Source organism: Trametes versicolor, assembly GCF_000271585.1.
Source record: "Trametes versicolor FP-101664 SS1 unplaced genomic scaffold TRAVEscaffold_3, whole genome shotgun sequence".
Taxonomy (NCBI): domain Eukaryota; kingdom Fungi; phylum Basidiomycota; class Agaricomycetes; order Polyporales; family Polyporaceae; genus Trametes; species Trametes versicolor.
In genome coordinates this window covers 1,187,026-1,213,749 of record NW_007360323.1, presented here as the reverse complement: position 1 = coordinate 1,213,749, position 26,724 = coordinate 1,187,026, and the positions used below count along the sequence as shown (strand labels likewise).

General features: G+C 58.8%; 8 protein-coding genes across 8 annotated transcripts; 5 read left to right on the top strand and 3 right to left on the bottom strand.

The window, feature by feature from the left end:
• Positions 1–40: 40 nt before the first annotated feature.
• On the top strand, positions 41–1,594 carry TRAVEDRAFT_56817 (methionine aminopeptidase; the record flags this gene model as incomplete). The annotated part of the gene is made up of 7 exons (XM_008036979.1): positions 41–472; positions 596–744; positions 802–901; positions 959–1,163; positions 1,216–1,265; positions 1,317–1,385; positions 1,442–1,594. The coding sequence occupies 7 exons, from the start codon at positions 41–43 to the stop codon at positions 1,517–1,519; spliced, it is 1,083 nt and encodes a 360-aa protein (XP_008035170.1). The 3' UTR covers positions 1,520–1,594.
• A 10-nt stretch (positions 1,595–1,604) lies between these two features.
• TRAVEDRAFT_143401 (uncharacterized protein) lies at positions 1,605–7,964 on the bottom strand (the record flags this gene model as incomplete). The annotated part of the gene is made up of 4 exons (XM_008037272.1): positions 1,605–2,228; positions 2,282–6,555; positions 6,605–7,869; positions 7,924–7,964. 4 exons carry the CDS (start codon positions 7,962–7,964, stop codon positions 1,698–1,700), a joined length of 6,111 nt encoding a protein of 2,036 aa, XP_008035463.1. The 3' UTR covers positions 1,605–1,697.
• Positions 7,965–8,070: 106 nt separating this feature from the next.
• On the top strand, positions 8,071–8,789 carry TRAVEDRAFT_162818 (60S ribosomal protein L23). The gene is made up of 4 exons (XM_008037271.1): positions 8,071–8,125; positions 8,184–8,307; positions 8,360–8,514; positions 8,569–8,789. The coding sequence occupies exons 1-4, from the start codon at positions 8,105–8,107 to the stop codon at positions 8,725–8,727; spliced, it is 459 nt and encodes a 152-aa protein (XP_008035462.1). The 5' UTR covers positions 8,071–8,104; the 3' UTR covers positions 8,728–8,789.
• Positions 8,790–8,829: 40 nt separating this feature from the next.
• On the bottom strand, positions 8,830–10,241 carry TRAVEDRAFT_69860 (uncharacterized protein; the record flags this gene model as incomplete). The annotated part of the gene is made up of 3 exons (XM_008037270.1): positions 9,673–10,241; positions 9,238–9,622; positions 8,830–9,185 (listed from the first exon to the last, which is right to left on the bottom strand). The coding sequence occupies exons 1-3, from the start codon at positions 10,156–10,158 to the stop codon at positions 8,830–8,832; spliced, it is 1,227 nt and encodes a 408-aa protein (XP_008035461.1). The 5' UTR covers positions 10,159–10,241.
• A 336-nt stretch (positions 10,242–10,577) lies between these two features.
• TRAVEDRAFT_143393 (uncharacterized protein) lies at positions 10,578–15,456 on the top strand. Its single transcript, XM_008037269.1, has 9 exons — positions 10,578–10,747; positions 11,176–12,430; positions 12,483–13,018; positions 13,070–13,189; positions 13,243–13,538; positions 13,597–14,101; positions 14,167–14,362; positions 14,414–14,775; positions 14,886–15,456. The coding sequence occupies exons 1-9, from the start codon at positions 10,622–10,624 to the stop codon at positions 15,306–15,308; spliced, it is 3,819 nt and encodes a 1,272-aa protein (XP_008035460.1). The 5' UTR covers positions 10,578–10,621; the 3' UTR covers positions 15,309–15,456.
• A 240-nt stretch (positions 15,457–15,696) lies between these two features.
• On the top strand, positions 15,697–22,438 carry TRAVEDRAFT_143391 (tetratricopeptide repeat domain 27; the record flags this gene model as incomplete). Its single annotated transcript, XM_008037268.1, has 13 exons — positions 15,697–15,804; positions 15,949–17,697; positions 17,815–18,589; positions 18,646–19,048; positions 19,102–19,168; positions 19,222–19,415; positions 19,472–19,478; positions 19,550–19,682; positions 19,733–20,081; positions 20,149–20,343; positions 20,398–20,570; positions 20,621–21,358; positions 21,413–22,438. 3 exons carry the CDS (start codon positions 15,697–15,699, stop codon positions 18,568–18,570), a joined length of 2,613 nt encoding a protein of 870 aa, XP_008035459.1. The 3' UTR covers positions 18,571–18,589; positions 18,646–19,048; positions 19,102–19,168; positions 19,222–19,415; positions 19,472–19,478; positions 19,550–19,682; positions 19,733–20,081; positions 20,149–20,343; positions 20,398–20,570; positions 20,621–21,358; positions 21,413–22,438.
• Positions 22,439–22,756: 318 nt separating this feature from the next.
• On the top strand, positions 22,757–23,895 carry TRAVEDRAFT_35012 (uncharacterized protein; the record flags this gene model as incomplete). Its single annotated transcript, XM_008036717.1, has 6 exons — positions 22,757–22,922; positions 22,982–23,101; positions 23,158–23,263; positions 23,316–23,458; positions 23,512–23,632; positions 23,688–23,895. 6 exons carry the CDS (start codon positions 22,757–22,759, stop codon positions 23,893–23,895), a joined length of 864 nt encoding a protein of 287 aa, XP_008034908.1.
• A 440-nt stretch (positions 23,896–24,335) lies between these two features.
• Positions 24,336–26,679, bottom strand: TRAVEDRAFT_115964 (aromatic compound dioxygenase; the record flags this gene model as incomplete). The annotated part of the gene is made up of 3 exons (XM_008037267.1): positions 24,336–24,558; positions 26,214–26,538; positions 26,598–26,679. Coding segments are annotated over 3 exons (630 nt in total), but the record flags the coding sequence as incomplete, so codon positions are not given.
• Positions 26,680–26,724: the final 45 nt, after the last annotated feature.

Sequence of the window (26,724 nt, the reverse complement as noted above, 5' to 3'; positions counted from 1 at the left end):
CGGTGCTACTTTCTGACTGCCACCACCACTGCTTACTTCCATGCGGCTTCCCCTTTCTTGCGCTCGTCCACTTTTGAGGACTGTCAATGCACGTCTAGCACCCTCGTCGTCTCGCGCGGCCCCACGCTGTGCCCAAATCTTCAGGCGAACGCTGACGTCCAACTCAGATGACGCCGCCTCCCTCGAGGCCTCAGAGCACGATCTACGCTTTGGCTGCTACGACGTGATCCTTCCTACTGAACCTTACGCATGGGGAACGGCCCATATAATCCCGCGTGGCGTTCCTCCACACATTTCTAGACCGCCTTACGCTCCTGAGCTGCTAGAACCTGGTGCAGACGCGTCTACGGCTGAGGAGGACATCGCCACCACCAAGCGGAAATTCATCACCGACGCAGAAGATTTGGTAAAGCTTCGGCGCGCGGCACGTCTGGCCAGCGACGTGCTGACCTTCGCTGGAAGCTTGGTGCAGGTGAGTACGTTGCGGCGCGCGTGAGGGTGCAGGGCTGGAGGCATGTCCCTGCACCAGAAGATATGCCTCTACCCACTCCTTCGCCCAGCGCGCATCCTAGCTGGCATCTACTCACAAAGTTAGGTTGGTCGGACCACAGACGCGATGGACGCGGCGGTGCATGAGCTCGTACTCGCATGTGGCGCATACCCGTCCCCGCTGCGCTACAAAGGTTTTCCCAAGGCATGTTGTACGAGCGTGAACAATGTCATTACACACGGCATCCCGGACGAGTTGAGCCCTTCTGTTGCTTTACTTGTAGTGCGTCCGCTGATCTGCGCATGCGCCAGTCGGCCATTGCAGGACGGAGATATTGTGAATGTAGATATCACCGTCTACTTGGATGGGTTCCACGGCGACACGTCCAGGACGTTCTTAGTGGGCGAAGTTGTAGGCTGCATTACCCGTAAACTACCTTGGAGTGATTCTCACCGCTGCTGTGTCTAGGACGAGAAAGGGCGCGAGCTCGTAGAGATCACCGAGGCGGCCCTCGAGGCAGGCATCTCCGCATGTGGTCCCGGGCGGCCATTCAAAGGCATAGGCCGTGCCATACATGAGCTGCTCAAAGGGAAGGATTTCAGCGCCTCGCCTCAATTCACTGGGCACGGTATCGGGCGGGAATTCCATCGGCAGCCATGGATATACCATGAATGTGAGTCTCCGACCTCACTGGCGCGCTGTCATCCTGACTCCACGCATTGCAGTGAACGAGGAGCCCGGGCAGATGCAACCCGGAGACTGCTTCACCATCGAGGTCGGCGCATTGTCCATCTTTGAGGATGCGGTGCTGAGTTTGTTGTTTCAGCCTGCTATCGTACAGGGGACTGAGCCTTTGGGGTGGACTTTCCCGGATGGCTGGACGGTGTCGACCGAGGCGAGTTCACTTAACTATCTCCCATGCTGGGCGGTGCTGAATTTTGAATCTTACAGAACTGCGCTCGTGCAGCACAAGCGGAACACATGGTCCTGATCACTGACAGCGGTGCAGAGGTACTTACGCGTCCATAGGAGCCATAGTGCGCATTCTAGACATAATGCCCTATACACTATTGCATGCGCGTCTTCGCTAGGAAATGCAATGGGATATCATATAGGCTACACAGCACAACGCGATACGAACTAGAGAACTTTTGACATACACATAACGACACCGACACCAACACAACACGCCTTCATCACCTGTACACTACGCCGGAACCGATATCCGCTCCTGCACAAAGTACGCGAGCACTTGCGTCAAGTCCACGTCCTTCTCCCCTAGCACCACCGCACTCTTCGCAATGACCGGCTTCGCCTTGCCCAACAGCCCCTGCAGATCCGCCGCCATCTCGCCCGTCATACCCCTCCTAAGCCGCTCCGCAAGCGACATCGACGCCTTGCGCGCCGCGCGCCGTTCCTTCAGCGAGCTCGCCGCCTCGCCCGCGCCGCCCTCAACAAGCATCTCGTCCCCGTCCGCCTCGTCCGCGGGTGCGTCGAACTCAGGCTTCGAGAGCCACGTCGCGAGCTGAGTGACCGCGTACAGCAGCGCGGCCTCCAGGTTCCGCCGTGTCGCAGCGACTGTGTCGCGCACGTCGAGCGCCTTCTCGGTTGACGTTGCAGGCGTGAGGGCCTGCGTGGGCGGCCGGTCGACGAGGAGGCGCAGGATGTCCAGGGAGCAGTTGCCCAGTTCGAGCAACGTCCCCAGTGACGCAGGTTCCCCAAGGACCACCTTCGAATGCTACAGTATGGAGTTAGCACAACCGTCATCGGGCACAGAAGGCGAGCACTCACTGGTACAATGAGCGCCTGAGACACTTGCCAGTCTTCTGGCTCTCCAAGCAGGACAGTCTCCGCGCTGCTGATGTCGATCAAGGCAGACAGCAACGTTCCCGACAGTCGGTACAGACGATGTACGAGGCGTGCCAGGAAAGGCCGCCGCATAGGATCGACCGCCTCTGACGGCATCTTCATCGACGACACCCCCCGGTCCGCCTCAAACCGCACGCGTTCCTCCGCGGTGATGGGCTCGAAGAGGCTGGCGAGATGGTTCGGATGCGTGAGTGCGTAGTTGAGCTGCTGAAGGAGGAGCAGCGCGTCCGACGTGAAGAACCGCGTCACCCGCTTGACGGCCTCGTTCGTGCTCGCCGCCGTGCCCTGCGCGATCGCCCCGAAGAGGTTCACGACTTGTTCGATCTCCTCGAGGTGCGGCAGCGAGAGAGGGTCGTCGATCGTCCAGGATAGCCCGCGATGGATCTGCTCGCTGTAGAACTGCAGGAGGCCGCATACGTCGGACTCGAAGAACTGTCCATGCCGACCGAGCGCTGTCGACACCCCAGCGATGATCGCTAGCATGGAGCAGTACGCGCGGTGCGCGGGACTCTGCTCTCCTGGAAGCTCGGGTATTGTGACGTCGATGTTGCCATCCCGGATAGCTGAACTGATCGCGTTCTCAATGTACGCGGAGAGGAGGCCCTCGCCTGCGAGTCGTTCCGCCGCTAGGGGGATGCTGGCCAGGGCCATGTGGAATGTGAGAACGTGCGGAGTATAGAGAGGTTGTTTGCGGGCACGGAGGAGAGCCACATCGGACAGTCCGACCAGGTCCATGCTGCTGAAGAGCTGCAGACTGGCACGTACGACGTCGGTCTCTTGGCAGCGAGTCAGCCAGAGCGTCGGCGACGGGTTGAGGTCCGGACGGGTGCACTGCTCGAAGACAGCGACGAGCAGCTCCATATCCTGGTCGACATCGAGATCCAACTGGAGGCGTGCTCTGTCGAAGGTGATACGCAAACCGTCAATGACAAAGACAAGGGCCGCCTCGAGCAGACCAGCAACAGCTAAGCGGTGTTCGGCGGTGAGAGTCTTTGGACGTCGCGCAAGACTCCTACTGTGGCGCGCGCAGAAATAGAGAACCTGAAGGAGAGGTCGGTGGAAGGGGACAGGCACTTGGCCAAGGATGGACTTGGCGGGGGGCTGCGCCCCGTTGGTGATGATCCCGCGTGAATTCTTGACCAAAGCCAGGAAGCGGCTGACTTCTTCCTTCTTATCCGACGTGGAGAACCAGGCAATCTCGAGCAGCGATAATAGCAGCGAGAGTCGTGCGGAGTGGATGTTGGACATCATCTCCCCAGAACGTTGTTCCGAGGCAATGTCCGCAGAGAGCGAGTCCGCCAAAGACAGAAGTTGCGTTCGTACGGTGACATCGCCACGCAAGTAGGGGACCACCTGTAGGAGCAGATACTGCCACGACTCCGCCAGTGTTGTCTGTACATGCGCCAGAGAGAGGTTCATGTTGATGGCGTGCAATTGACGTACGGCCTCCTCGACTTGCACTTCGTCGTCGGCAGCATACGCGTTCAAGCGAAGGCGAATGAGAGACATCGTGAAGGCGAAGTCGTCACCATACTCGCGTTCAACAATGGGCTCTTGCGCCTGAAGCTGCTCGAGAGAAAGTGTGGGATAATGGCGCTTGAGGAGCTCGGTGAACTCGTCATGCAGGTCGGGACGGTACGCGCTGGATGAAGCCTCCGGAATGAGCTCGGTGATCTGGTCCTCGGATCGTAGAATCGCCTCGATCGCTGTGTAGCTCCGCGGCTTCTTTTTACACGCCTGAGAAGCGTTGCCCTCCTGAGCCTGCAAGTGCATCCGAATATCCGCAGCCAGGATGTGAGCGGCATGGGACTTCAGGGCGCTTCGGTAGGAGTAGGTAGAGACGGCATCGTGGTGGTCGGAATGCAGGGTGCCATCCGTGACGATGTAGCTATCCGTGTCGCAGTCTGGAGTGGGTCCGAGCTCCTCGGCGATGATGCCTGCAAGGTGATCGAATAGCTTCCCGTCTTCACGGATAGGGTCCAACGAAGCCTTGTGTTCGTGACCATGCTGCCAGACGACGTCCAGGAAGCGCAGCAAAGAGGCCAGAAGCTTCGGGTTGAGCTCCCAGAGCTCATTCCACGACTCTAGCATGTCGCAAGCGACGCTGAGAGCGCTGATGGTCTTAGAGGGAGCCCCCGGGTCCTCTGCTCTCTCCTTCCCCTTGACACTAGGCGCGCGGAAGCGGCCCGTAACAAAAAGCCGTGCGAGGGCAGGCTCCTTGTCGACGGCTAGCGTGATGAAGTTCCACACGGCGTTGCGGAGGAGCGCGTCGTCGTAGGGGTGCTGAACGATTCGTACCATCGTGGAAACGGTCGCTTCGGGGTCGGAAAGGTGACCGATAATAGTGGAAGCGGATCCCTCGGAGGTGGACAACGAGGAACACAGTGCGAAGAGGACCTGCATGGCCGTGACAGGCACAACGTCGCCCATACTTCGTTCCCTGACGTACGCCGCCAACGCGTCGACGGGGTCGGCTCTCGATGAACCCCCCTCGAAGGACCCTCCCCCTCCCACTCGGCTGCAGAGGGCTTGCTCCAGCAGGCAGATCTTCGAAGAGCCTGGCGACTTCTGCTTGTACGTGAGGAGGACGCGAGTGAGGGCCAGATGCGACTCAAGGAGATAGACGAGCCGTCGCGCATCGCCGTACCGGCGGGACGCGTACAACATGCTCATCACTGACCCACCAGTTACGAGGGAGGCCACCAAGGGGTTCACCGTGGACGTTGTGGCTTTGAACAGCAGCGCATCGGCAATCGCATGACTGAGTTTCGTGAACGGCGCGTCCTTCAGCGCAGGGGAAGAGTGCTTGAAGACCTCCATGTAGAACGTCGATACGCGCCTCCCGATCTCGAACCGGTCGCCAAGCTGTGCATACTTCCAGCCCATATGTTCCACCCATATCTCCGAGTGAATGAACCGCGCCGCCCGCATGAGAACTTCCTCCTTCACTTGCTGCAACCTCGCATTTTGCTGGGTGACAAGGAGTACGGAGGCGGAAGCTTCGCTGAAGAGAGCATCGACAAGATGGAGTAGAGCCAGAGTCATCGTGTAATGTCCGGTGAGCCGTTCCGCGGCGAGCACGGTGGACGCGATGCCGATATTGCGTTCAGAACCAAACAAGGAGGAGGTCGAACGGATGTACAACCAGACGCGGTTCGAATAGTTGGGTACGGCGAGAAGAGCGGTGAGGACGCTGATAGCGGATGTGATGAGATGGGTTCGAGGAGCGGTATGGTGCTGTCCGGCGGAGCGAGTGAGTGCTTCTTCGAGGATGGCTGTTGTCAGCTGCACAAGATCTGGGGGCTGAGCTTCGGTCATCGTATGCGACACAACAGGGTCGCCGCTCTCCATTGAGAGCAAGAGTTGTTGCGCCAGGTCCTGGTTGTCCTGAACCACGCTTCGAATGAGGTCAAGGGCGTCGATGATGATGCTCTCATCCCCGTTACGATCCATCTCAACTCCGACGTCTTCCAGCTTCAACGCCAACGGCTGGTTGGTGTTGCGGTTACCGAACGAGACGTCCTTGTAACCACCGCCTGCGCCTGAATGCATGCGCCTCCGGTTAACGTAGTCGGTCAGAAGCTCGAGCAGGACCTTCCATCCAGAGTGTTTGTGCTGCCAAGACACGACGATGAGGTCCCCGCCATCGGAGCTGAGAAGGTGTCCGACCGACTTCGCCGGAAGTATTGAACCACCCGGAAGTCGGAGAGGGCGCAAGTTCATATACGAAGGACCGGGGGCAATTGACGATGAGCCGTACCTCTCCGGCAGCTTCTCGTAGAGGGCGTGCGCGCCGCTGGTTGTGCTGACCTGGATGACTTGGGTGTAAGAGGGAAGCTGGTCGAAGAATTCGAAGACAGCGCGGGTGCATAGCTGGCGTTCCTCTACTACCTCGGCGGTCGGTTGAACATGGTCCGCCGTGGAGAGAGGGTCTGTCTCGAGGAAGCCTGTCGCTGTTAGGCTACGCAACAGTCGGATGACTGGCTTCACCTGCACGGGGAATCGTGAACGCGCCACGTCAACAATGGCGCGGCGGGTGATACCCTCATGCCAGTCGGCCTCCCAAAACTGGCGACAAATACCGGCAACTGCCTGAGGTTCGCTCCTACCGAATAGGGCGACCCAAACTTCGAGGAGACCATCGAAGTCGGGTATGTGCTCGACCGGTACAAGCTGGACGATAGCGACGAGCAACCCTGTAAATATTATCAGCGAGGAACTCGTACGTGTCAGGATATATGAGACAACCTTTCAGGACAGACCTATAAGCCACGGCGTTCGGGTCTGTTACTGAAGATCCTGTGCGCCACGCAACAGAAGTAACGAAGAGAGGCGAGCTCGTCAGCAGCGTTAGGAGGAGGCTGAACAGCCCCGCGTCTGGACTGAGGCCAATCTTCGCCATGACCTCAAACGCTCGAATGCCGTCCTTCGAGTATCCTCCGCCATCCTTGGGTATCAGAGAGTCGAAGAAGCCGATGTAGGAATTGGGGATTTCCTTGAGCTCTAGGGCAGTATGGGAGATGCGAGACAGCACAAAGGCCCAAGCGACATACGTGCACGCGAAATTGCTGTTCCCTTGAGAGATGACGGCCTGATGTATCCTCTTCAGAGATTCTGGAGACGCCCAGTAGATGTCCTTGTCCGTAGAGTTCGCAGAAATCTCGACACCCATGCCAGCTGCACGCTCCAACTCCAGCACCTCCACAGTGATCAGAATCCACAGCGCAGCACAGTCCTGTAGAATTTGCGCACTCTCCTCGTCGAGCAGGAACGTTGAGTTGTGCTGCTGCGAGCCGAGATGGGTCTCGTACGCGGTCTCGTAGATCTTCGCCACCAAAGGTCCACTGCAAGTCGCGTAGCTCCACATCGTCCAAAAGAGTACTTCCAGCATGACAAGCTGCTCTTTCGCGTTCTGCTTCGCCCAAACAGCGGCTTGACGAGTATTGTCTTGAGAAGCCTCGGGGACCGCGGCGTGGGTCTTCTGCAGGTACTCCGCTAGGACGCTAGAGGCGAACGCGCTGGAGTCTGGAATGATCTTCGGGAGCAACTCACTCGCGATCTCATACACTGGGTCGGAGGCGTTCTCCTCGGCACGGAAGAGGGGAATGAGGGTGCGGAGGATGTGAAGGCGTTCGGAATAGTAGAAGGGGGTGATAGCCTCTACGAGTTCGTCCGCCATGCTTGCCGAGTCCGTGTTGACGCCTTCGGGGAGACCTTCATTGTACAGGAACGACCTGAGGAGCACGAGTGCCTGCACTTCGTCGATGCCGAGCTTCTTACTGATGGTGAACACAACCTCCTTGTCCGCCTCCTCCACGCGCAGGATCACCCCGTCAGGAAGAGTGACCGAGCCAGAGTCTACTCTTTTCTTCGACGCGTCTGACGGCCTTCCAAATGGTTCTGAGATATTACGGAGTTGATCCACACGCGGCTTGATTATGTCTGAGAGTTGTTCGATGGTTGTGCCCTCGAGGTGGCCAGAGAGGTTTTGGTGGAGAGCCTGGTAGGTCCTGCCCATGACTTGATAAGTATGTGCATGAACAGCATGGCGCAGATACACCTACACATCCACGAGATTGGAACGTTTTGAAGTGTCGGCGGCCATGGTGGTCGTCGCCTGAAACAACGACCTGCGCGTCTTGTCTGGTGCGGTGGACTCGCGAGCCAACACGCGTAAGCGCCTTGCGCTGCTTTGCCACAAACCCTCACCTCTCTCTTCACCCGGGCTGGTTGGCGACTTCCGTCATGTCTCAGGCTATCGGCAACGTTTGTGCTGCTTTAACTACTTGAAATATCCAGGATATTGACGAGGAGATTTGGACAGACTGCGCTGGCGTATGCCAAAGTGTGGCACCACGTCGATGCCTCTGAGCGTGTGCTCGGCAAGCTTGCTGAGCGTATCGCCATCGTTCTCATGGGCAAGCACAAGCCTATATACGATCCTGCAGGTATGTGTTGCTATCGTGTGTACCTGGAGGACTGAACCCAAGCAGAGAGCAGCGGATTGCGGTGACTATGTTGTGGTCACCAACGCTCGCAACATCAAGGTTACCGGCAAGAAGTCTCAGCAGCTGGTCTACCGACACCACACGATGTTCCCTGGAGGCTTGAAGGAGATCCAGTACAAGGACATGATGCGGCGGAAACCAGACGAGGTGCGCTGAACTTCCATCCTCTCATCCTCCTCCCTGACTGTTTCCTCGGCGCAGATCATTCGTCAAGCGGTATCCGGCATGTTGCCCAAAAACAAGCTTCGAGAGCGGAGACTAGAGCGGCTACGCATATTCGCCGACGACGACATGGGTGTTTTCCAGCAGAACATCCTGAAGCGCTGGGAGGACGGCACTCTTCCTGCCCGCACAAATTAGCCTATGTTACTGTTGTCGGTTGGTACTTATACTCTGCTCTAATATCTGATTTCTCGGTCGTCGTCACTTCAGGCCATATGGCCAGAACTCCAAGACCCCTTGCTATTCGTCACTGTCATCATTACTCTGAAGAACCGGGACAGAAGAGCTTTGTTTGAGCACAGAATGCCGCGTGGACCGCTCGACATCGTCTTCATCTTCAACGTCAACCTCTTCATCGCTGTCTGTGTCGCCACCACTCCGCCGTTCCTCACCTGAGTCCGAACGAACCTCCTCCGCATTTGCAGGTTCTTCCGAACCGTCCTTCACAGTATGGCGTTTCGTCCACTGGTCTTTCGCTTTGCGCATTTTCCTTGCCTCCGCCCTCTCCTCTCGCTCTCCTTTCCACATCTCCTTCTCCCACTCGTCCTGCGCTGTGGGTTCAAGCACCTCAGAAATATGTTCCTGGAATAACATGCCTATAAAGCCACCGTCAGATACCGTGGACGCTTTAGTATGTGATAATCTAACCCAGTGCCATCAGAGCCGAGCCGTCAAAGATCTTATACATGTCCTTCTCCATGGGTCGCAGTTGTCTTGGCCCCTTCTTGCGGGGTGGTCTAGCTGTTGGCGTCCCTGTCCCTGTGCCTTGCTCAGCCACAGGAGGATCGTCCAGAGGGGCATCCATTTCATCCCCGCTTAGCTCAAAGTCCTCCTCGCCCGAGCTGTGTGCTGCCTCGTGTGGATCGGCACCCTCAGGCTGTGTACGACTGGAAGTCGCCCCTTTGCGAGCTGCGGTAGCCTTCTCAAGTCGGCGTGCCTTTCTCTGTTTGCGAAATTCGCGGGTCGCGTCTTGAAGTTGTCCCATAGAGGTATAATACGTGCTGGCGAAGTAGTGCAGACATTTCAGCAAGTCCTGAAACCAACGGATCAGAGACCATGTGGAAACGATACGTAAGGACATACTGAAGAAGGGACACGCCGCGCTTCGGGTTCTTGTTCTTCGCCGCGGAAATCCGGGTTCTCGACATCCGCAGATGAAGCAAGAGCGGGGGTAGAGACGGAGGCGAGGTAACTAAGGTCTTCGTCAAACCTCCGTCTCTTCCGCGTCCGGGGTTTACGCCCGGGTTCGTCCTCGGCCTCCTCGTCTTCGTGCGCACGGCCCTTCCCCTTGCTACTTGACGGAGAAGGTTGTGTCCCGTCTGGAGCATCCTCGTTCTCTTCGGGCTCGGAAGGCTCGTCGTCGTTCTCAAGATGAGGAGCGCTGCGGCGTTGTTTCACGTTGGCCAGCCCCCCCGCGTCCTGCGCAATCCAGTTGCCGCGCGAATCATGAGTTGCATACTTGGCACGACGCGAGGAACGGTTTGTGTCAGAATTGAGCACGCGCTTGCCGTCCCGGTGAAGGCGTAGAGCGGCGAGGTCATGGACGGTGGTGCGCCTGCGAGGATTCATTTGAGAGAGAGCACCCTGAAATGCAGCCTCGGGCTGTCTGTTTCGTTGGAGACGGTACTCCGGGCAGCAGGCACAGTGCGGAGAACGGGACAATGAGCGTGGAACGCAGCCGAAATGTATAGTGGCATCATAGCCGCCACCGGATCCGAGAACGCTAGTTCGGCCGGATTGCCGTAAGTGAACTAAGCTGTACGGCAAGCTGAACCAAGCAGCCCCTAGATAACGGCTTGACATCCGACGTAAAGCGGTGAGAGACTCTCAGCGTCGTGCTGACGTTCCTCCCCACCGTCCCCCTCGTCGGTTTACCCAGCGTCGCCTCGACAACCCCCTCCCTACTATAACACTCAGCTATTCATAACCCACACCCTCCTTCCTCCGCTTCAGTTTCCTCTTCTCTGTGCTATAGTCTGACTACATCTCTCTGGGTCTGGAAGGCTCCTTAGGGACATTCTAATCCCCGAAGATGCCTGAATACGTATATGCGTTGCATGATTTCACCCCAGAAAACCCAGACGAGGTATCATTCAAGGTTGGAGAAAGGATTGAGGTGATTGAGAAGGACGATCTTTATGGGGACGGCTGGTGGCAGGTGAGTTTATTTCGCAATGGCAGAAGGGTAGTGTCGAGGTGGTCGCTCGAGTACGGTGGCAGATGATTCACCAAGCGTACGCCTCGTGGCGGAACGAATTGCCATATTTGCGGCTGTCTACGATGATCTGAATGACTGGTATGGTCAGCGCATGTTTCGCCTGCGCCGACGGTCGCAAATGTGCAGTGTGCCGCTGCACCATCCAGCCTGCGCCATGCGGACATCGTCTCCTGAAGCTTGGTCGACGAGGGCGCAGTCCTTGGCGAAGCTGGCGGGCGTGTAGTGGACGTTTCCAATGTGACCTCCGGACATATAGTAGCCCAAGGGTTGTCTGCAACGATACCAGACCCGCTCTACATTGCATCCGCCGAGATATCATGATATTTTATTCGTTTTACTCGTTCAGCTCCATTTACTGTGCTTTACAGGGTCGCAATCCTTCCGGCCAGAGCGGTCTTTTCCCTCAAAGCTACACTACTCCAAATCCCCCCTCCTCCAGTATCACCTTCCCGGATGCGACACCTTCATTTCCCGAACCTTCAACCTCGAAAGGGGAGAACGGTGCAGGCCCCTTACATCCCCTCCCGGAGGAGCCAGAGGCCAGCGCATCAAGCGAGGCCGCACGGCACAGTCCTACCGATAGCGAGAGGAAGCGCAAGCCCAGTGACGGTGACGTTATGATGCGCGCGACTATGACGGACGTCCAGAAAGCCATAGAACAACTCGGCCGGAATGACCGGGACGGCTCTCGCTCATTTAGCTTCGCGAGCTCTCACGGCGACTATAGCGAGCGTTCGGAGACCGAGACCGAGGACGACCATGACGCGGACGCGGAGGATGATGAGATGGGATGGCACAAGGGCGCGCGCGCCAAGCTGGCCGAGAGGGCGCAGAGGGAGAACGAGCAGCGTCAGGCGCGCGAAGCGGAGGAGCAGCCTCGCGCGATGATACCCCCCATTGATGTGGAAGTGAGCGACGATAGCGACATGGAGGATGAGGAGTCGCCTCACAGCCCGCGGAAACATCAGCAATACCCCAGGATCGCGGAGGAAGACGAGGAGACCGAAGAGTCGAAAGACCCCGTACCGCTCACTCCTCATGCACCCCCCTCAGCTATCTCAGACGAGAGCATCATTCCGTCGACGAGATACGTCGTACCCGACGAAACCGACCTTCCCACTGCTACCGCTTCTACTTTCCCGGAGTCTGCCCCCTCCCCTACGGTACCCACCGTGTTCTCGCCCGTCACAGCCGTCGCGCCGGAGCCAGTACCGGCACCCGAACCTGCGCCCACTGAGACACAGCGGGCGCCCACGCCTTCCAGTCCTGCTGTTCAACACGAGGAGGCCGCCCCGAGTGTGACGCCCATCATCACTCCTGCACCGAGCACCATGAAGGTCGGCGAGCAACTCCCGTTCTCGACAACCTCTGCGCTACCATCACCCACTACTTCTTCTGCTGGTTCCTATGGTCCTAGTAGCGCCGCCGGTATCCAGCAAACACTCACGCCCGCTACCACCGTGGCGTCGTTCAGGACATCGACGTCAACCCCTCACGCTAATGGTGGTGCATCGGAAGCGGGGAAGAAGTCGGGCACACACCCTTCGGAGTGGACCGTCGAGGAAGTCATCGACTGGTTGAAGGCGAAGGGCTTCGATCAGGGCGTATGCGACAAGTTCATCGGTACGTTGAACTACGTGCTGAGCTATAATTATTTGCTGACGCACGCATGCAGAGCAAGAGATTACTGGTGATGTTCTCCTCGAGCTCGATGCCAACATCCTGAAGTCGGAAATCGGCATCGCCGCGTTCGGGAAACGCGTTCGTATCGTCAACGCCATTGCTGAACTACGTCGGCCACCCTCGGTCACCGAGTCTGAGCCGCACCACGCACCTGCGCTCACACCACGCTCCCTTACCCAGTCTTTCAACTACCCCGGCTCACACCACTCGCAACCGTCACACTCACACTCTCACTCACAGTCGATGCAGAGTTCTGCGCATCAGAGCTTCATGAACTCACCCCTTTACCCGCCACCATCCCCATCTCTGCCGAACGGGCTTGGTTCAGCTGGCCTTGCTTCTATCATGAGTGCCGAAAGCCCGATGAACACTGGAGAGCTCTCACCTCATGCAAGAAACGGGTGGCGAGCGTCAGACCCTGGTTCAATCAACGGCAGCGCTATCAACCTCGAGGACGACGCCCGCGGGCGAGCGGTGTTAGGCCTCGGTCTGGGCCTTCCGACCACCTCCCCGCAGGCAAAGGGGGTGGTATGTCACCAGTCCCCCATTCGAAGCGTTTTGCTGATTCGGTACTAACAGAAGGGTCGTCCCCCGCAGCTGGTATTGTCGCCCAGTGACAGCGCGCTTGGGGACAAAGTTTCCGCGGTTCAGGATAGAACTTCTGGTTCCATTAAGGACGAGCGGGCCGTCATGAGCGAGGTGCGTCTCCACCTCAGCATGTGTCAGACAGACTACTGAAGAAGCCTTCTTAGACGGAGAGCGTCAGGACTAAGGAACCTAAGGCCAAGCGCCACCTATTCGGGCGCAACTCTGGTTCGCTGAAGGAGAAACCTATCAAGGACTCCGCGAGCCAGAATTCTGGTGGCGGAACGCCTGTGACGACTCCCGATGCCTTGGGCTCCCCTGACCGTGAGCAGCAGCCTGTTCGACGGCGCAGCAGGGGCAATGGGAGTATCGATGAGCGCAAGCCTGACCGCCTCAGTCTCTTCGGTGCCTCTTTCACCGGAACGCTGGGGAAGCACAGGAAGCCTGCTCCCCGACTGTCAAAGTAGGTTCCTTCAACTCTTACTCCGCGGCCCTGGATATTTATCGCACCATGTCGTCAGCGTCGGCGAGAAGCACGAGGGCGACAAGCCTCACCTTAGCACGTTCTCAAGGTTCCGCGAGAAGCGTTCGAATGGCCGTCCAGGGACGTCCGACGGCACTGTCAGTGTCAAGACGAAGGACGAGAAGTTCGCGCTGAAGGATGTCGACAAGGGCGCGGAGACTGAGAAGGAGGATGAGAAGCAGACGGCAAAGGAGAAGGCCAAAGCAAAGGAGAAGAGAGACCGCACTACGTCGCTATCTCCCAGCAAGGAGCGGGACCAGCAGGTACTTCGCAAGCGAACATCGTCAGCTGCCGAGATCCCAACTCGGAGTACACTCGCTGCGTCGAAGAGCGCCAGCGGGGCCCCCTCCCTCAAGGCAGGCCAGAGTATCCTCGAGCAAATTGGCACTCCCGATCACAACGGGTGGCTTCGTAAGAAGGGCGACCGTTACAACAGCTGGAAGCAGCGGTACTTTGTTCTCAAGGGGCCACATTTGTATTGGCTACGGAGCGAGAGCACGTCGGTATGTGTCAACGCTGCGTATGCGCGGCATACCGTCACTGATATCGATATCCTCGGGCTGCGCAGGAGACGAAGATCAAGGGCTATCTGAACATCGTGGGCTACAAAGTCTTGGCGGATGAGAACGTCGACCCGGGGCGGTATGGGTTCCGGATCGTGCACGACCAGGAGAAGTCGCACTACTTCAGCTCAGACGAGCAACTGGTTGTCCGTGAATGGATGAAGGCGCTCATGAAGGCCACCATCACGCGAGACTATACGAGTACGTGAGCGCATGTCTTCCATTGGCCACTTGCTCACTATTTCCGTGTAGACCCCGTCATGTCCTCGTGCAACATTCCCACTATCCCCCTGACCGTCGCGCAAGCAATGAACCCGGCTCCGCGGCCACCTTCTCCCACAGCGCGCGATGCGACGCAGAAGGCTCTGCGCAGAGAGAACCCGGAACAGCTTTCCCAGCGCGACGCCCAGGTCCTACTTCTGGGTATGCCGAGCAAGGAGAACGGGTCGAACGGCGGTGAACGCACGAGGCTGGAGTCATTCTTCACCAACGACGCCGTCTCGATCAACGGTGCAGATTCTGGGAAGTCCTTCGCCACGCCCAAGAGCCCTGCGCCCCCGCGCCCATCGCGGGAGCTGAGACGGATGAGCACTTCGCAGGGTCCTTCTGATTATGTACGCATGTCCAGTTTACGTTGAATCCTCGCGCTGTCTGAACTTTGTTTTTCTTCTTCTTTTCCTTCCACGCGTGCGCGCGCTCCGGCTCTTCGGTGTGATACTCGCAGGAAGGCCCTGTGGACATGGAGCTGATCGAGTGGGCGAACTCGCACCTTCCAGGTCAGCTGCAGATCAAGGACGCGAGCGGGTCCCTATGCGGCGGGCTCGCGCTTCTGCGCCTAGCCGAGGACATCAAGGGCAAGGCATCTTCTCCGCCGGTACCGGATTCGTCGTTCCCGTCGGGCCCGAACGACGACAAGCTGGACGGCTTGTTCAGGCTCTTCGACTACCTGCTCGACAACGATGTGAAGATGGGCACGGTCAGTATAAACGACATCCGGCAGGGCAGACGGGACAAGATCGTGCAGCTGCTGCGGGCGCTCAGGATGTGGGAGGACAGGCGGAGGGCAATTGCCCTATCCATAGGGAAGGGCGCTGTGACCGCGGGCCCGTTCATGGGCATGTCGGGCCCGTCGTTTGACTATAAGTAGATATGAGGCACATTTTGGTTTGCTCGCTTTCAGTCGGACTGTTCTTCGGGTCGTATGTACGTACGTAGAGTGCACTCTTTTTTTGGTTTATTTTCTTTTCCACGTCCAGCTTCGCGTACCTCGCGCTCGAGCTTATATAGGGAGATCTATCCGACCATTGTAACTTATACAGCACGGCTTGGAATCGATGTTCACAGTGACCGGTCTTGGTCAGCTCGGAGTAGTAGTCAGCACGGATCGATGGCGTCGAAAAGGATACAAGTGCGGTGGAATGACAAGGTAATGGGCGGCAAACTCCGGACCCTCGTTCCTCTTCTCCGCGGCGGCTTGCTCTCCCATCTCCGGCTCGGGCGCAGTTCTCGCCTCACAACATTCACTGGGAAGCACGATGGGCTTGGATGTCCGCGCTATCGAACACGCCCTGCTCACAGGGAAATGGGATGACCGTCTCTCGGCCTCCGAGGACGCGCCCGTCGTAAAATTCGCGCACAACGTGGTAAACGGCGATTTCAGCGATCTTAAATCGCAGCCGAGCCGAGATCTGTTTACGGTCACAGCATCGACGGAGGCCACACTCGACCGCCCCTTCCCCGCCTGGTTCAAATTTTCCGATCCCTCCACAGGCACCTCGTCCGTCGAGGATGAACTCCTCCGCTTGGTCTGCGCCGTCGCGTGCCTGCACGCATTTCTCCAGGTCAACTGGACGGGCCCCGATCTCGACATCAAGCCGCTAGACATCCTCGCCCTCAACCCCGAACTTTCTCAGGTGGTCAACGAGGATCTGCTCCATCAAAAGACTGTTGCGGAGCTCGCTTACGGCGGCGAGCCAGCGTACCATCTCGCCAAAGCACCGCTCTTCCTGCTGCTTGCGAAGCTTCTCTTGGACACATCCTTCCAGCACATAGAATCTGCACCGTGGTGGAGGCTGCGAACATGGCGCGTTCATCAGCAGGTGCTGGACGAGCCCGTTGCCATCCCCTCGGACGTAATGGAGTCCGTCGTGCCCCTGTTAGACTCGTTCGCCACCGAGCCTGACATCGCCGGCCGCCTATTGCTGGAGCAAGGCTTACTCGAACACTACGTAGGCCATGACAAATCGGCAGCAGACTATTTTGTGCGGGCCGCGCGGGCGACGCAACTCGAGTACGAGCTTACCGGTGCACTGGGCAAGCGCACGAAATTCCAGCAGACGGAGCTCACGCAGCTCATCCTCCTCGCCGAGTCGCGAAAACGGGGTGACGGCGACGGCGACGGCGCTGATGCCAATTTGGAGACGGGCGGGGCGACACACGAAGGGGGTGACTCCACTACGGGCACCGCTGGGCCCTCCCCTCCCGATGCGGCAATTCCTGCGATCCCTGAAACACTCGCACTTAACGACGACACCCTATTAGAGCAGACGGCGTTCACGTCCTCATCAACCGCAGGGACGCCCGGCTCCCGCCTCAGCCACATCGACCCTGCCTCGCAGCCTGCGCTGCACCCGCTCGACCAGTCCATCCTCCTCGCCCTCTGCCTCAATGTCAAAAACCTCTCGCCCGCGCACGGTCTCACGACCGAGCAAATGGCGCCGTACGTCGCACGCGTGCTCTCCCATCCGCGCAACTGGTCGGTGCACACGATGGCCCTTCTCCTGCGCTCGCGCCTGGAGGCGCATCGCACGCGCACGGTCGAGCGCGCCACGCTGCAGCTCCAGGCACTCGTCGACCAGATGCCGACCGCGGACTCGCCGCTCGCCGAACGCCTCCTGCTCATCCACGCGATCGTGCTGCCGAGCCGGTGGGAGATGGAGCGCGAGCTCGCGCTGCGCTTCCTCTCGATCGGCGTCGTCAAGTCCGCGCTCGAGATTTTCGAGCGGCTCGAGATGTGGGAGGAGGTCGTGCGCTGCTGGCAGTCGATGGAGCGCACGGACAAGGCCGTGTCCATCGTCCGCGACCTGCTCGAGGGCCGCAAGGCGGAGGCGGACACGGTCATCGCCCGCGGCAAGGCCGCCTTCTCCGCCACGCGCATGCAGGTCCGCGACGCCACGCGGGAGGCGAAGCTCTGGTGTCTGTTGGGAGACCTCGAGCCCGAGCGTGGGCTCGAGCATTACACTCGTGCCTGGGAAGTATCGAAGGCGTCCTCGGGACGGGCTATGCGTTCCCTCGGCGGGTACTACTTCGCGCGGGGGAACTACCCAGACGCGGTCACCTGCCTCCGCCGCGCTGTCGCCATCAACCCCCTCCTCAGCCGGTCGTGGTTCGTGCTTGGGTGCGCGCTGGTGCGGCAGGAGGATTGGGAGGGCGCCCGGGACGCGTTCGTCCGCTGTGTGACCATCGACGACGAGGACGGCGAGAGCTGGAACAATCTGGCGAGCATGTACCTGCGAATGGGCGAGGCTGGGAAGACCGTTGCCGTAGACGAGGATGACGAGAGCGTCGAGGTAAGCTGTCCTTCCCGTGCAGTCTGTAATAATATCCGCGGGGCCCGAGCCCCGCCACTCACCGCCGCCGAACCTTCTTCACAGGCAGCAGAAAACGCCGCCCGGGAAGGCCGCCCGGAAGATGCGGAGAAGCGGATCCCGTTCTCGAACAAGCTTCTCGCCTTCCGCGCGCTGAAGCAGGGCCTCAAGTACGCCTACGACAACTGGCGCATGTGGACGAACTACATGATCGTCGCCGTCGACGTCGGCGAGTTCTCCGAGGCGTGCCGTGCGCTCACGCGCGTGGTCGAGCACCGGGCCGCCAAGGACGGCGCCGCGTGCGTGGACGAGGATGTGCTCGACAAGCTCGTCGACGCCGTCACGCGCGGCACGGGCGAGGCTGGCTCGCACGGGGGTGAGGGCATCGATGAGCTTACGGCGGGCACATCCAAGGTGAACACGAGCACCGGCCTCGGCCGGAGGGTGACCGACCTTTTCGAGGGCACGATCCTGCCGCGCGTGTCCTCGCCCAGGATTTTCCGGGCGCGGGCACGGCTGCTCACCGCGGAAGGGCGGTACGAGGACGCGCTGAACGCCTACCTGGACGGGTACCGCGCGGGACCGGCAGGGACGATGGAGAGGGGCGAGACAGATGTGGAGAAGTGGCGGGAAGCCGTGGGCGAGGTCGAGGAGATTGTGGACGTGCTGCGCAACTTCGGGCCGCGGGTGGACGGCTTCAAGTGGAAGCTACAGGCCCGCAGCATCGTGCGGACCTTTATGGGGCGCACGAAGGACTTCGGGGATGAGCCGGAGTGGGCGCGGCTGACGACGCTGCAGGAGGAGATTAGGAAGGAAGATTAGGACCGGCACGGAAGCTTTGGTACGTGCGAATGTGGCCTGACCCCGAGTTCAGTTCCGCTGAAACGAGGTCGGCAGCGGTCTTCGAGGACACCGTGGTGGTAGAGTTTGTGATGGTGGGGGAGAGGTCCCGAGGCTCATGTCCAAAAATCATCACTCGCGGACGAGACTTGCCAATTTCGTCGGCTGAATTGAGTAATAGTGCAGGGGTAGCAAGTCGTGTCGGAAACGGTCCGTCATCTCCCAGAAATGAATACGGACCAATCATGTACGTTATAAGCGTGGACATAGTGTGGCTCCCAGACGAAACTACCGGTTACTGCCAATTCGATACGTGCGCAATACGGTTGAGTGTCAGCGTCGTTACGATTTCCGTGATGATTGGTAGCGCAGCATGCTTGATGGTTAGCTTGGCGGCGAATGGGTCCGCTAGCTGGCTCGTCTCCCACAGGGCAATTACGTTACCCTTCCCGTCCACGCACTGCAAAGTGGCGTGAGCTCCCGCTAATATTCGCACCGCACGAGGGCAACTACCTCGAGCCGCTGGGGTGCGATCCGCCACTTGTACTCTCTGCCGTTCTGGGCCCAGAAATATCGCGATCTAGCGGCGGGAGTTGAGCGAACAGAAGGCGGCGGGAGCACGGCAGTACGTACGTGCTCGTCTCCTTCTTTCGGTTGCGTGCCTGGGCCATTGTGTGGTAGGTGCTGTTGCCGTAGATGAGGTGGCCGGGTGTGCGACCGGGTCCGAAGTAGAGAAAGGCATTGCTGGGACCCATAATGTCTGGGTGCTGCTGCGCCCACGGTGCTTCACGCGCGACCTTCATGATGAGGTTTGGGTTCTCGTCGACCTGAATAATATACACGGTGAATATGTGCACGACGCGTCGGTGGGGGAGGTGAGCACCATCGTTCTGAAAAGGGCACGCAATTGTGAGCACGCGGGGCGGGGCGGCGCCGAGAAAGTCGGAGGAGGGGTACGTACACGGTGAAGGCCGACCGCTTGTCGGCGTCCTCGAAGCGGGCATTCCAGGGGTCAGCGCTGAACTGGAGGAGGATGTAGGTAGCGGCCATGGGATGCGGGGGAGGAGGGCGATAAGCGGGCGATGGCTGGGTGTCTGAGCCTAGTCATGACTGAGCGGAGGAGGAGTGCACAAACAAGGCATACCCGTTGGCCATGGACGATCTGGAGGCCGCCCACAGGGAACGGCCCGCCCACGTGCTGCCCACGAGGTCCGCCACGCGGCAGAAGCTGCATCGATCGGAACCCGCGCCGTCCATCGAACCCTTCTTGAAACACCCAACAACAAGCCCTCCCTATTTCCCGGCTGACCATCACAGCGCCCTGCCCGGCCTCCCACCGCACGCGCATACACCCACCCTTGCGTCCAGCGCAGCCTCGCTGGGACCATCAGACACCCGCGAACCATCCGCCGCACGAACCTCGCACAACGATCACGAACTTGCTCGCGCACCTCGATTTCGTGTTCCCGCATCCATGGCGACTATCCCCAACTGTAACTTACTTACAGGTCCCGTAACTACCACCCTACTCGAGATCTGATCTCGGATTTCATTATATAGAGCCCGTCGGCCTCCCTCGTGTCGATCGGCGCGAGCCATGCGCTGCGGCCACCACGGAAGCTTCCTGTGTGCCGCTCAGCACTCCGTCGGCGCACATGGGCGGGCAGAAAGCGCGTGCTCACAGTGTAAATACCCCGCGTCGCGAGGCAGGACAGACTCCGGTCGAAGAAGGGCCTCCGCGCCCATCCAGCGATGGTGATTCAATCGTATACTGCGAGCGTCGAAGTTCCATTGATATCTCGCTGATAGCTGCATCACATGCTGCTGCGAACATACCGTGCACGATACCTGTGTTTCACCGCCTCCAACAGATCGGTCGCCGTGAGGGAAAGAAGGGGACGTACCATAGAACAGGGTCCACACCAGCACGAACGAGGATATGTTTTCCGTCCCCGGGTTGACGAGCTCCCACCATCCTCCAGGTACGTACTTCGCCGGCCGGCTTTTGCACTTGATGAATACGCAACCCGAGGTAAAGAGCGTGGAGAGTATGAAGAGCGCGAAGCCGAGGGTGTTCTCTAGACCCAGCACGCCTGCAACAGCACCAGCGAAGCAGGAGGACAGGAACTTGATCGTGTAGAGCCGAGAGGCGTTGTACTGCACGTTGGGCGGGAAGAGAAGCTGAGCCGCGGCCTCTGCGCTGGGTGCCGCTGCGGCCATGGTGGTCGTCGAGAGTAGAGAGGCAGTTGTTGACGTCCAACGAGCAGTCGCGACGCGCGCGTGGGGGCACTCGCGCGTTACGCTCTCTAGATTAGATTGTCACGGTCACCCGATGGACTGCAGATCGCGTGCCGGGTGCGATCCTCTGCGCTCCGGCCTTGCTTAGACTCTCGAGTCCTCCAGAGTCATCTCGTCTCCCCTCTGGTCTCTTACATGTCGACCTCACTGGACAACCTGGGCTCCCTCTCAACCTCAACATCCACCATGACATCCGGGAAACAGTACAAGGTTGGCGTCCTCGGCGCGACCGGTACTGTCGGCCAACGCTTCATCGCTCTCCTCGCTGAGCACCCGTTCTTCGTAATCCATGCTCTCGGAGCATCACAACGATCCGCGGGCAAGCCATACAGGGAAGCAACCAACTGGAAGCAGACGCAGTACATTCCCAGCACGGTCCGCGAAATGATCGTCCAGGAGTGCAAACCGGAACATTTCCTGGAGTGCGCGGTGGTTTTCTCCGGCCTTGACGCCGATGTGGCGGGCGATATTGGTGCGTTCCTATCCTGATAGCGAAAAGTCGTGGGTCGCTCATCCGTCTGATTAGAACAAAGCTTCAGGCTCGCAGAGCTTGCCGTCTTCTCCAACGCGAAGAACTACAGGCGAGATCCCTACGTGCCCCTCGTCGTACCCCTCGTGAACACGTCCCATTACTCCATCATCCCTCAACAACGTGCCTTGCACAACCCCCCGCTGAAGAAGGGCTTCATTGTCACGAACGCCAACTGCTCCACCACGGCCGTCGTCGTGCCGCTCGCCGCGCTCGAGCGCGCCTTCGGTCCGATCGAGTCCTGCATGATCACCACCATGCAGGCCATTTCCGGCGCGGGCTACCCCGGCGTCCCCTCGCTCGACATCATGGACAACGTCGTCCCGTACATCTCCGGCGAGGAAGAGAAGATTGAATGGGAGACGCTCAAGATCCTCGGCGGAGTCAGCCAGGGCGACGACGGCCTCAAGGCGTTCGACATGCACTCGAAGCAGCCCCTCCGCGTCTCCGCCTCGTGCAACCGCGTCCCGGTCATCGAGGGTCACACGGAATGCGTGTCCATCCGCTTCGCCCGGCGGCCTCCGCCGAGCCCCCAGCAGGTGCGCGAGGCGCTACAGGGGTACACTTCCGAGGCGTACGCCATCGGATGCCCGTCCGCCCCGCGCCATACTGTCTTCGTGCACGAGGAGCCGGACAGGCCGCAGCCACGGCTGGACAGGGACTACCAGGCAGGCGCGGGTGTGTCCGTCGGGCGGGTGCGCCAGTGCCGGGTGCTGGACATCAAATTCGTCGTCCTCGCGAACAACGTCGCCATCGGCGCGGCGACGAGCAGCATCATCAACGCGGAGTACGCCGTACTAAAAGGAATCGTCGGCGGACAGGCATAGCTCAGCAGCGAGCCACCGCAGGAAGGCGCGCACGCTCGGGGGCGCGGGTGGCGAAAATGGCTTACATGTACAAGTTAATGGGCATGGGCGGCAGAGAAGAAACAACATGACTATAAGTAGCTGTAGATCACACATATCATACACACGCGCCCGCGGAAAGGGGCGCACTCTCTTTTTCTGCGTGTTTCCTTTTCCGGGGCCCACACAGGCGAACAAACAAGAGCGCGGTGTGGACGGTTGTTGGGTGGACCCACAATGGGCGAGGAAGGATATATGAGATGTGTGCGCGGGGCTGGCGGCGCAATTTATCTCACTCTGAATCTCGTCGCGTACGGCGCGTCAGGGCGTCCCGCCCGCGCGGGCCGCCCTCGATTCGCTGCTGCCCGGGCCCGCCGGCAACCAAGAATAAGAATTTGTCCGCCGCGCGGGCCTCTCCTTCCACCTCCAACGCCATCCTCCCCGACGCCCCGCGTGCTCGTATTTCTCGCTTTGGTGTGAACGTGTTACCTCTCTCATGGCTGCTGCATCTTCGAGTTCAAGTTCGGCAGAGCAAGACGCGCTCAAGGCGCTTACGTTTCAACGCCTGCACCCCAAGACATATCTTGAGCGGTTCTTGGCAGAGGATGTCCGGCCAGATGGGCGAAACCTTGATGAGTGGAGGGACGTCTCGGTGATTGTGGGTCCGTATATCATTGCAGAGAGAGACAAGCTAGGGTCGCTGACGATTGTACGCGTCCAGACTCGATATCGACGGCAAACGGCTCTGCGCTTGTCCGGCTAGGCTCAACTACGGTGGTCTGTGGCGTGAAGGCAGAGATTGCAGAGCCTGAGCTGGACCGTCCAGAGCATGGCTTCCTAGGTGCGTGAACTCGCACTGCTTCAGGTCGCAGTCCAACCAATGTCGGCACACCCCAGTTCCCAACCTCGATCTCCCGGCTATATGCTCTCCAAAGTTCAAGCCCGGACCTCCGACAGATGAGGCACAAGTGCTCTCAGATAGGCTGAATGAGGTCCTCGTCTCGTACGCTGTCATATTCCTTCATCGTGAAGTAGATATAGACCCCACATTCTAGGTCAGGCGTGGTGTCCACAAAGTCATTATGCATCGAGCCAGGAAAGGCTGTCTGGGTGCTCTACGTCGACGCGACATGCATAAACTACGATGGCAACGCGTTTGACGCGACTTTGCTCGCCATGGTCGCCGCTCTCAAAAGCAGTGAGTTACACGTGCCTTCGGATCAAGTTCCGTCTTGACTCTGGGTCTATCAGCGACACTGCCAAAAGCGACATACGACGAGGAAACAAAGCGCACGATATGCTCGAGAAAGGTGCAGGAACCACTGCAAATTGGCCGACTTCCCACTTCGTTCTCGTTCGGCGTTTTCGATGGGTTCGTACTATCCTCCTATCTTCCAAGGCCCCGAGCTGATAGATGTCATGTGCAGAACACATATTTTGGCGGACCCCACATCTTTCGAAGAGCCGCTGCTTGATACCACCATCTCGGTGGTGGTCGACGAGAGCGGGGGGTTGACATCCGTGATGCAGCTCGGGCTGGGCATCGTGGGTGCAGACGACGTGCTGAACAAGTGCATCGACGCAGCCAAGGAGTGTTGGTTAGACACGCGAAGAGATGTCTATGGGGCGACATGAACGCCCCTAGATTAGCTTATAGCTGTGGTTCGTTCTCATTTGTGACTCCTCTGATACGACACTGACAGATGCGCAATATGTTAGTAGAGGTTACAACCACAGCGATACAAACGGTATAGGGGACACCGGAGGTGTGTCCGGTCGAGTGCGTTCTTCACGATATCCGACTACAGAACCTCCTCACAATTCTCTTGTGTAACTAGTATCGCATCTGCTTTAACATGGTGACAGTGGTCTGGCATGTATTACTGGTCGCTCTTTGGGACCCGTCAATCCCTTGCGTAAGTTGGCCAGCCTTGTATCTGATCACACCAGGTGCTCTCACAAGAGGCAGCGCGGAGTGCAGGAACGAAACCTCGTTTCATCGTCTCTTTCAAAGCGTCACATGGTACATCAAATACAGCGGTACAAGTACATGAAGTAGTCTTCCCTTGTGGGACTCAAATAGTGGTGAGCTTGAACTCCTGTTGCCCAACGGCGACTATCTCGCGTTCAATACCACGCTCCCTCAGCTTTGCATTCCACCAGCCGATACGGTTCGCCCTCTCCACATCCTCCGCAGGTAACTCAGGGAGGTCCCAGTACTTCTCGCCGCCGTTGGCCGCGGGCAAGGACCAGCAGGTGGCCATGTTCCCTGGACGCGCCGGCCGTGCGTAGTTCGCGCTACAAGGCTCGTTCAGCCCGTGAAACATGCGGAGAAGCAGCGTACGTACAGATCCTCGAGCATGTGCGCCGTCCTGTTGTTCGGGCACACGTACACTTGCGTAGTCAATCCGCGGTGCTTCCCCGGGACACCTTCGACGTTGACATGGACGTGCCCAGAGCGCTTGCCCAAACGTCCGCCCATGAACGGGGGGCCATAGTCTCCCGGACGGATGCTGAGGACCTCCGCGCGGCCGTGTGCGTCTGTGGTGACCTTGCCGCGCAAGGTCCATGACGCGAAGTAGTAGCCGCCGTCGCAGTCCGCTTGCCACCAGTCCAGTGTCGCATTGGGGATGGGATCGCCTTTGGCATCCTTGACGTCGAAGATGAACAAGAACGGACCGTACTCTACACGCATGGTGAGCCACACGTCGTAACTGGGGACTGCAGACGTCGACTTACTCTCCAGATGCTCGGGAGAAGCAAGCACTGCTTTCCCGTCGTCGATCTGCCTGCTAGGTGCTCCGGTAATGTAGAAGGGTCCTGTCGTTCGTACACCGTGAGGACCAGTCCATGCCGAATCGGACTTGACAAGTCCGGAAGCAGAGAAGAGACGGTGCGCACCTTCGACGTCGTCCTGCTCGTTCTGACCCCTGAAACCCAGCTTCCACGACAGCGGATTATCCACAACGACCATGACCCACGTGGACCGAAGCGCACTGAAGAGTCGAGTGAAGAAGCTGACACCCACAAGTGGTGCCCAGTCCGCGATGGTCGAAACTTGTGGCATGGTGCGTGATCGTCGAGCGCAAGGCAGGCAGAGGTGTTCAGATGGTGATGCGCTGAGTGCAAGAGCGAGCGATGGCCATGGGAAGCACTCATGTCGCTGTCTATATATGCTAACGTGGCAAGTATCAGGAGACTTCACAGCTTTCGTGCCGAATCAATTCATTCGAGCACCCCGGGATGTCTTGCGCGGCATCACATAAGTACATACATGGGAAGCCCCGCCTGCGACCGCGTACTCGTGTATGGACTGTGCAATACTTACAACACGCGATGACGCTCCTTGAACATACGTGAGTGTCTATCCGACGCACGCGACCAACCTTCTAGTAAACCCTGTCACTTGCATGAGCCATCAAAACTGACCGCTGACGCTCTTTTTCCCAACCGAGGTCAGGTCGGCAAGCTGGATTCCCAATACGCCTCCCACGCCCGTCGCACTTGTCAACACAGCTTATTAGGCCTGCTTGTTTCTGACCAAGGCACTGAATGTGAGTGAAGTCACTCCCAGCTCAATCATCATCTTTCTGCATAGAAGGCCAAATTGAACGTTAATCATCATGTGCTACTAGCTCGACCGATGATCATACAGGGCCCTGTCACAGCATCCCTCAGAGCAGGGTGAGCTTGAAGTCCTTCTGCCCAACAGCAAGCACTTCGCGCTCAACGCCACGTTCCTTCAGCTTCGCGTTCCACCAGTCGATGCGCCTCGCCGTCTCCGTGTCCGCCTTGGGGAGCTGAGGGAAGTCTCCAAATCGCTGGCCACCATTGGCCACGGGCAGGGACCAGCAGGTCGCCAGATTGCCAGTGCGCGGTGCCCGCATGAAGTTCGCCCTGCAGACCTCGTTAAGTATCCATGCAAAGCTCCATTCCCAGGGCAGAATACGCACATGTCCGTGTGCACGCGCTCTGACTTGTTACCCTCGCAGACGTAAACTTGCGTCGTCATGAAGCGGTGCTTGCCCGCGGTGCCGCTGACATTGAGGTGGACGTGTCCCGAACGTTTCCCCATGAACGGGACGCCGTACTCGCCCGGATTGACACTAAGGACCTCCGCGCGGCCGTGCGCATCCGTGGTGACCTTGCCACGCAGGGTCCAGGAACGGAAGTAGTAGCCCCCGTCGCTATCAGCCTGCCACCAGTCCAGCGTCGCGTTCGGGACGGGTTCGCCTTTGGCGTCCTTGACGTCGAACAAGAACAAGAACGGACCATATTCTGTACACAGGGTGAGGCTCGTTTGAACATGAGCGCATCAAGTCTCATAGAATGCTTACTCTTCAGATACTCTGTAGACGCCATGACAGCTTTACCGTCCTCGATCTGCTTGTAAGGCGCACCGGGAATGTAGTAAGGCCCTACGAATTCACATCAGGATCAATTGTCTATAATCCCGCGACAAGT

What these genes read in the sequence shown, in the direction of transcription:
- TRAVEDRAFT_143393 (XM_008037269.1), top strand. Translation starts at nt 10,622, where the DNA reads ATGCCTGAATACGTATATGCGTTGCATGATTTCACCCCAGAAAACCCA. An exon ending in TACGGAGCGAGAGCACGTCG is followed by an intron (nt 14,102 to 14,166) that starts GTATGTGTCAAC and finishes CGGGCTGCGCAG; the next exon opens with GAGACGAAGATCAAGGGCTA. An exon ending in CATCACGCGAGACTATACGA is followed by an intron (nt 14,363 to 14,413) that starts GTACGTGAGCGC and finishes ATTTCCGTGTAG; the next exon opens with ACCCCGTCATGTCCTCGTGC.
- TRAVEDRAFT_162818 (XM_008037271.1), top strand. Translation starts at nt 8,105, where the DNA reads ATGTCTCAGGCTATCGGCAAC. An exon ending in TGTCTCAGGCTATCGGCAAC is followed by an intron (nt 8,126 to 8,183) that starts GTTTGTGCTGCT and finishes AGATTTGGACAG; the next exon opens with ACTGCGCTGGCGTATGCCAA. An exon ending in TGCGGCGGAAACCAGACGAG is followed by an intron (nt 8,515 to 8,568) that starts GTGCGCTGAACT and finishes TCCTCGGCGCAG; the next exon opens with ATCATTCGTCAAGCGGTATC.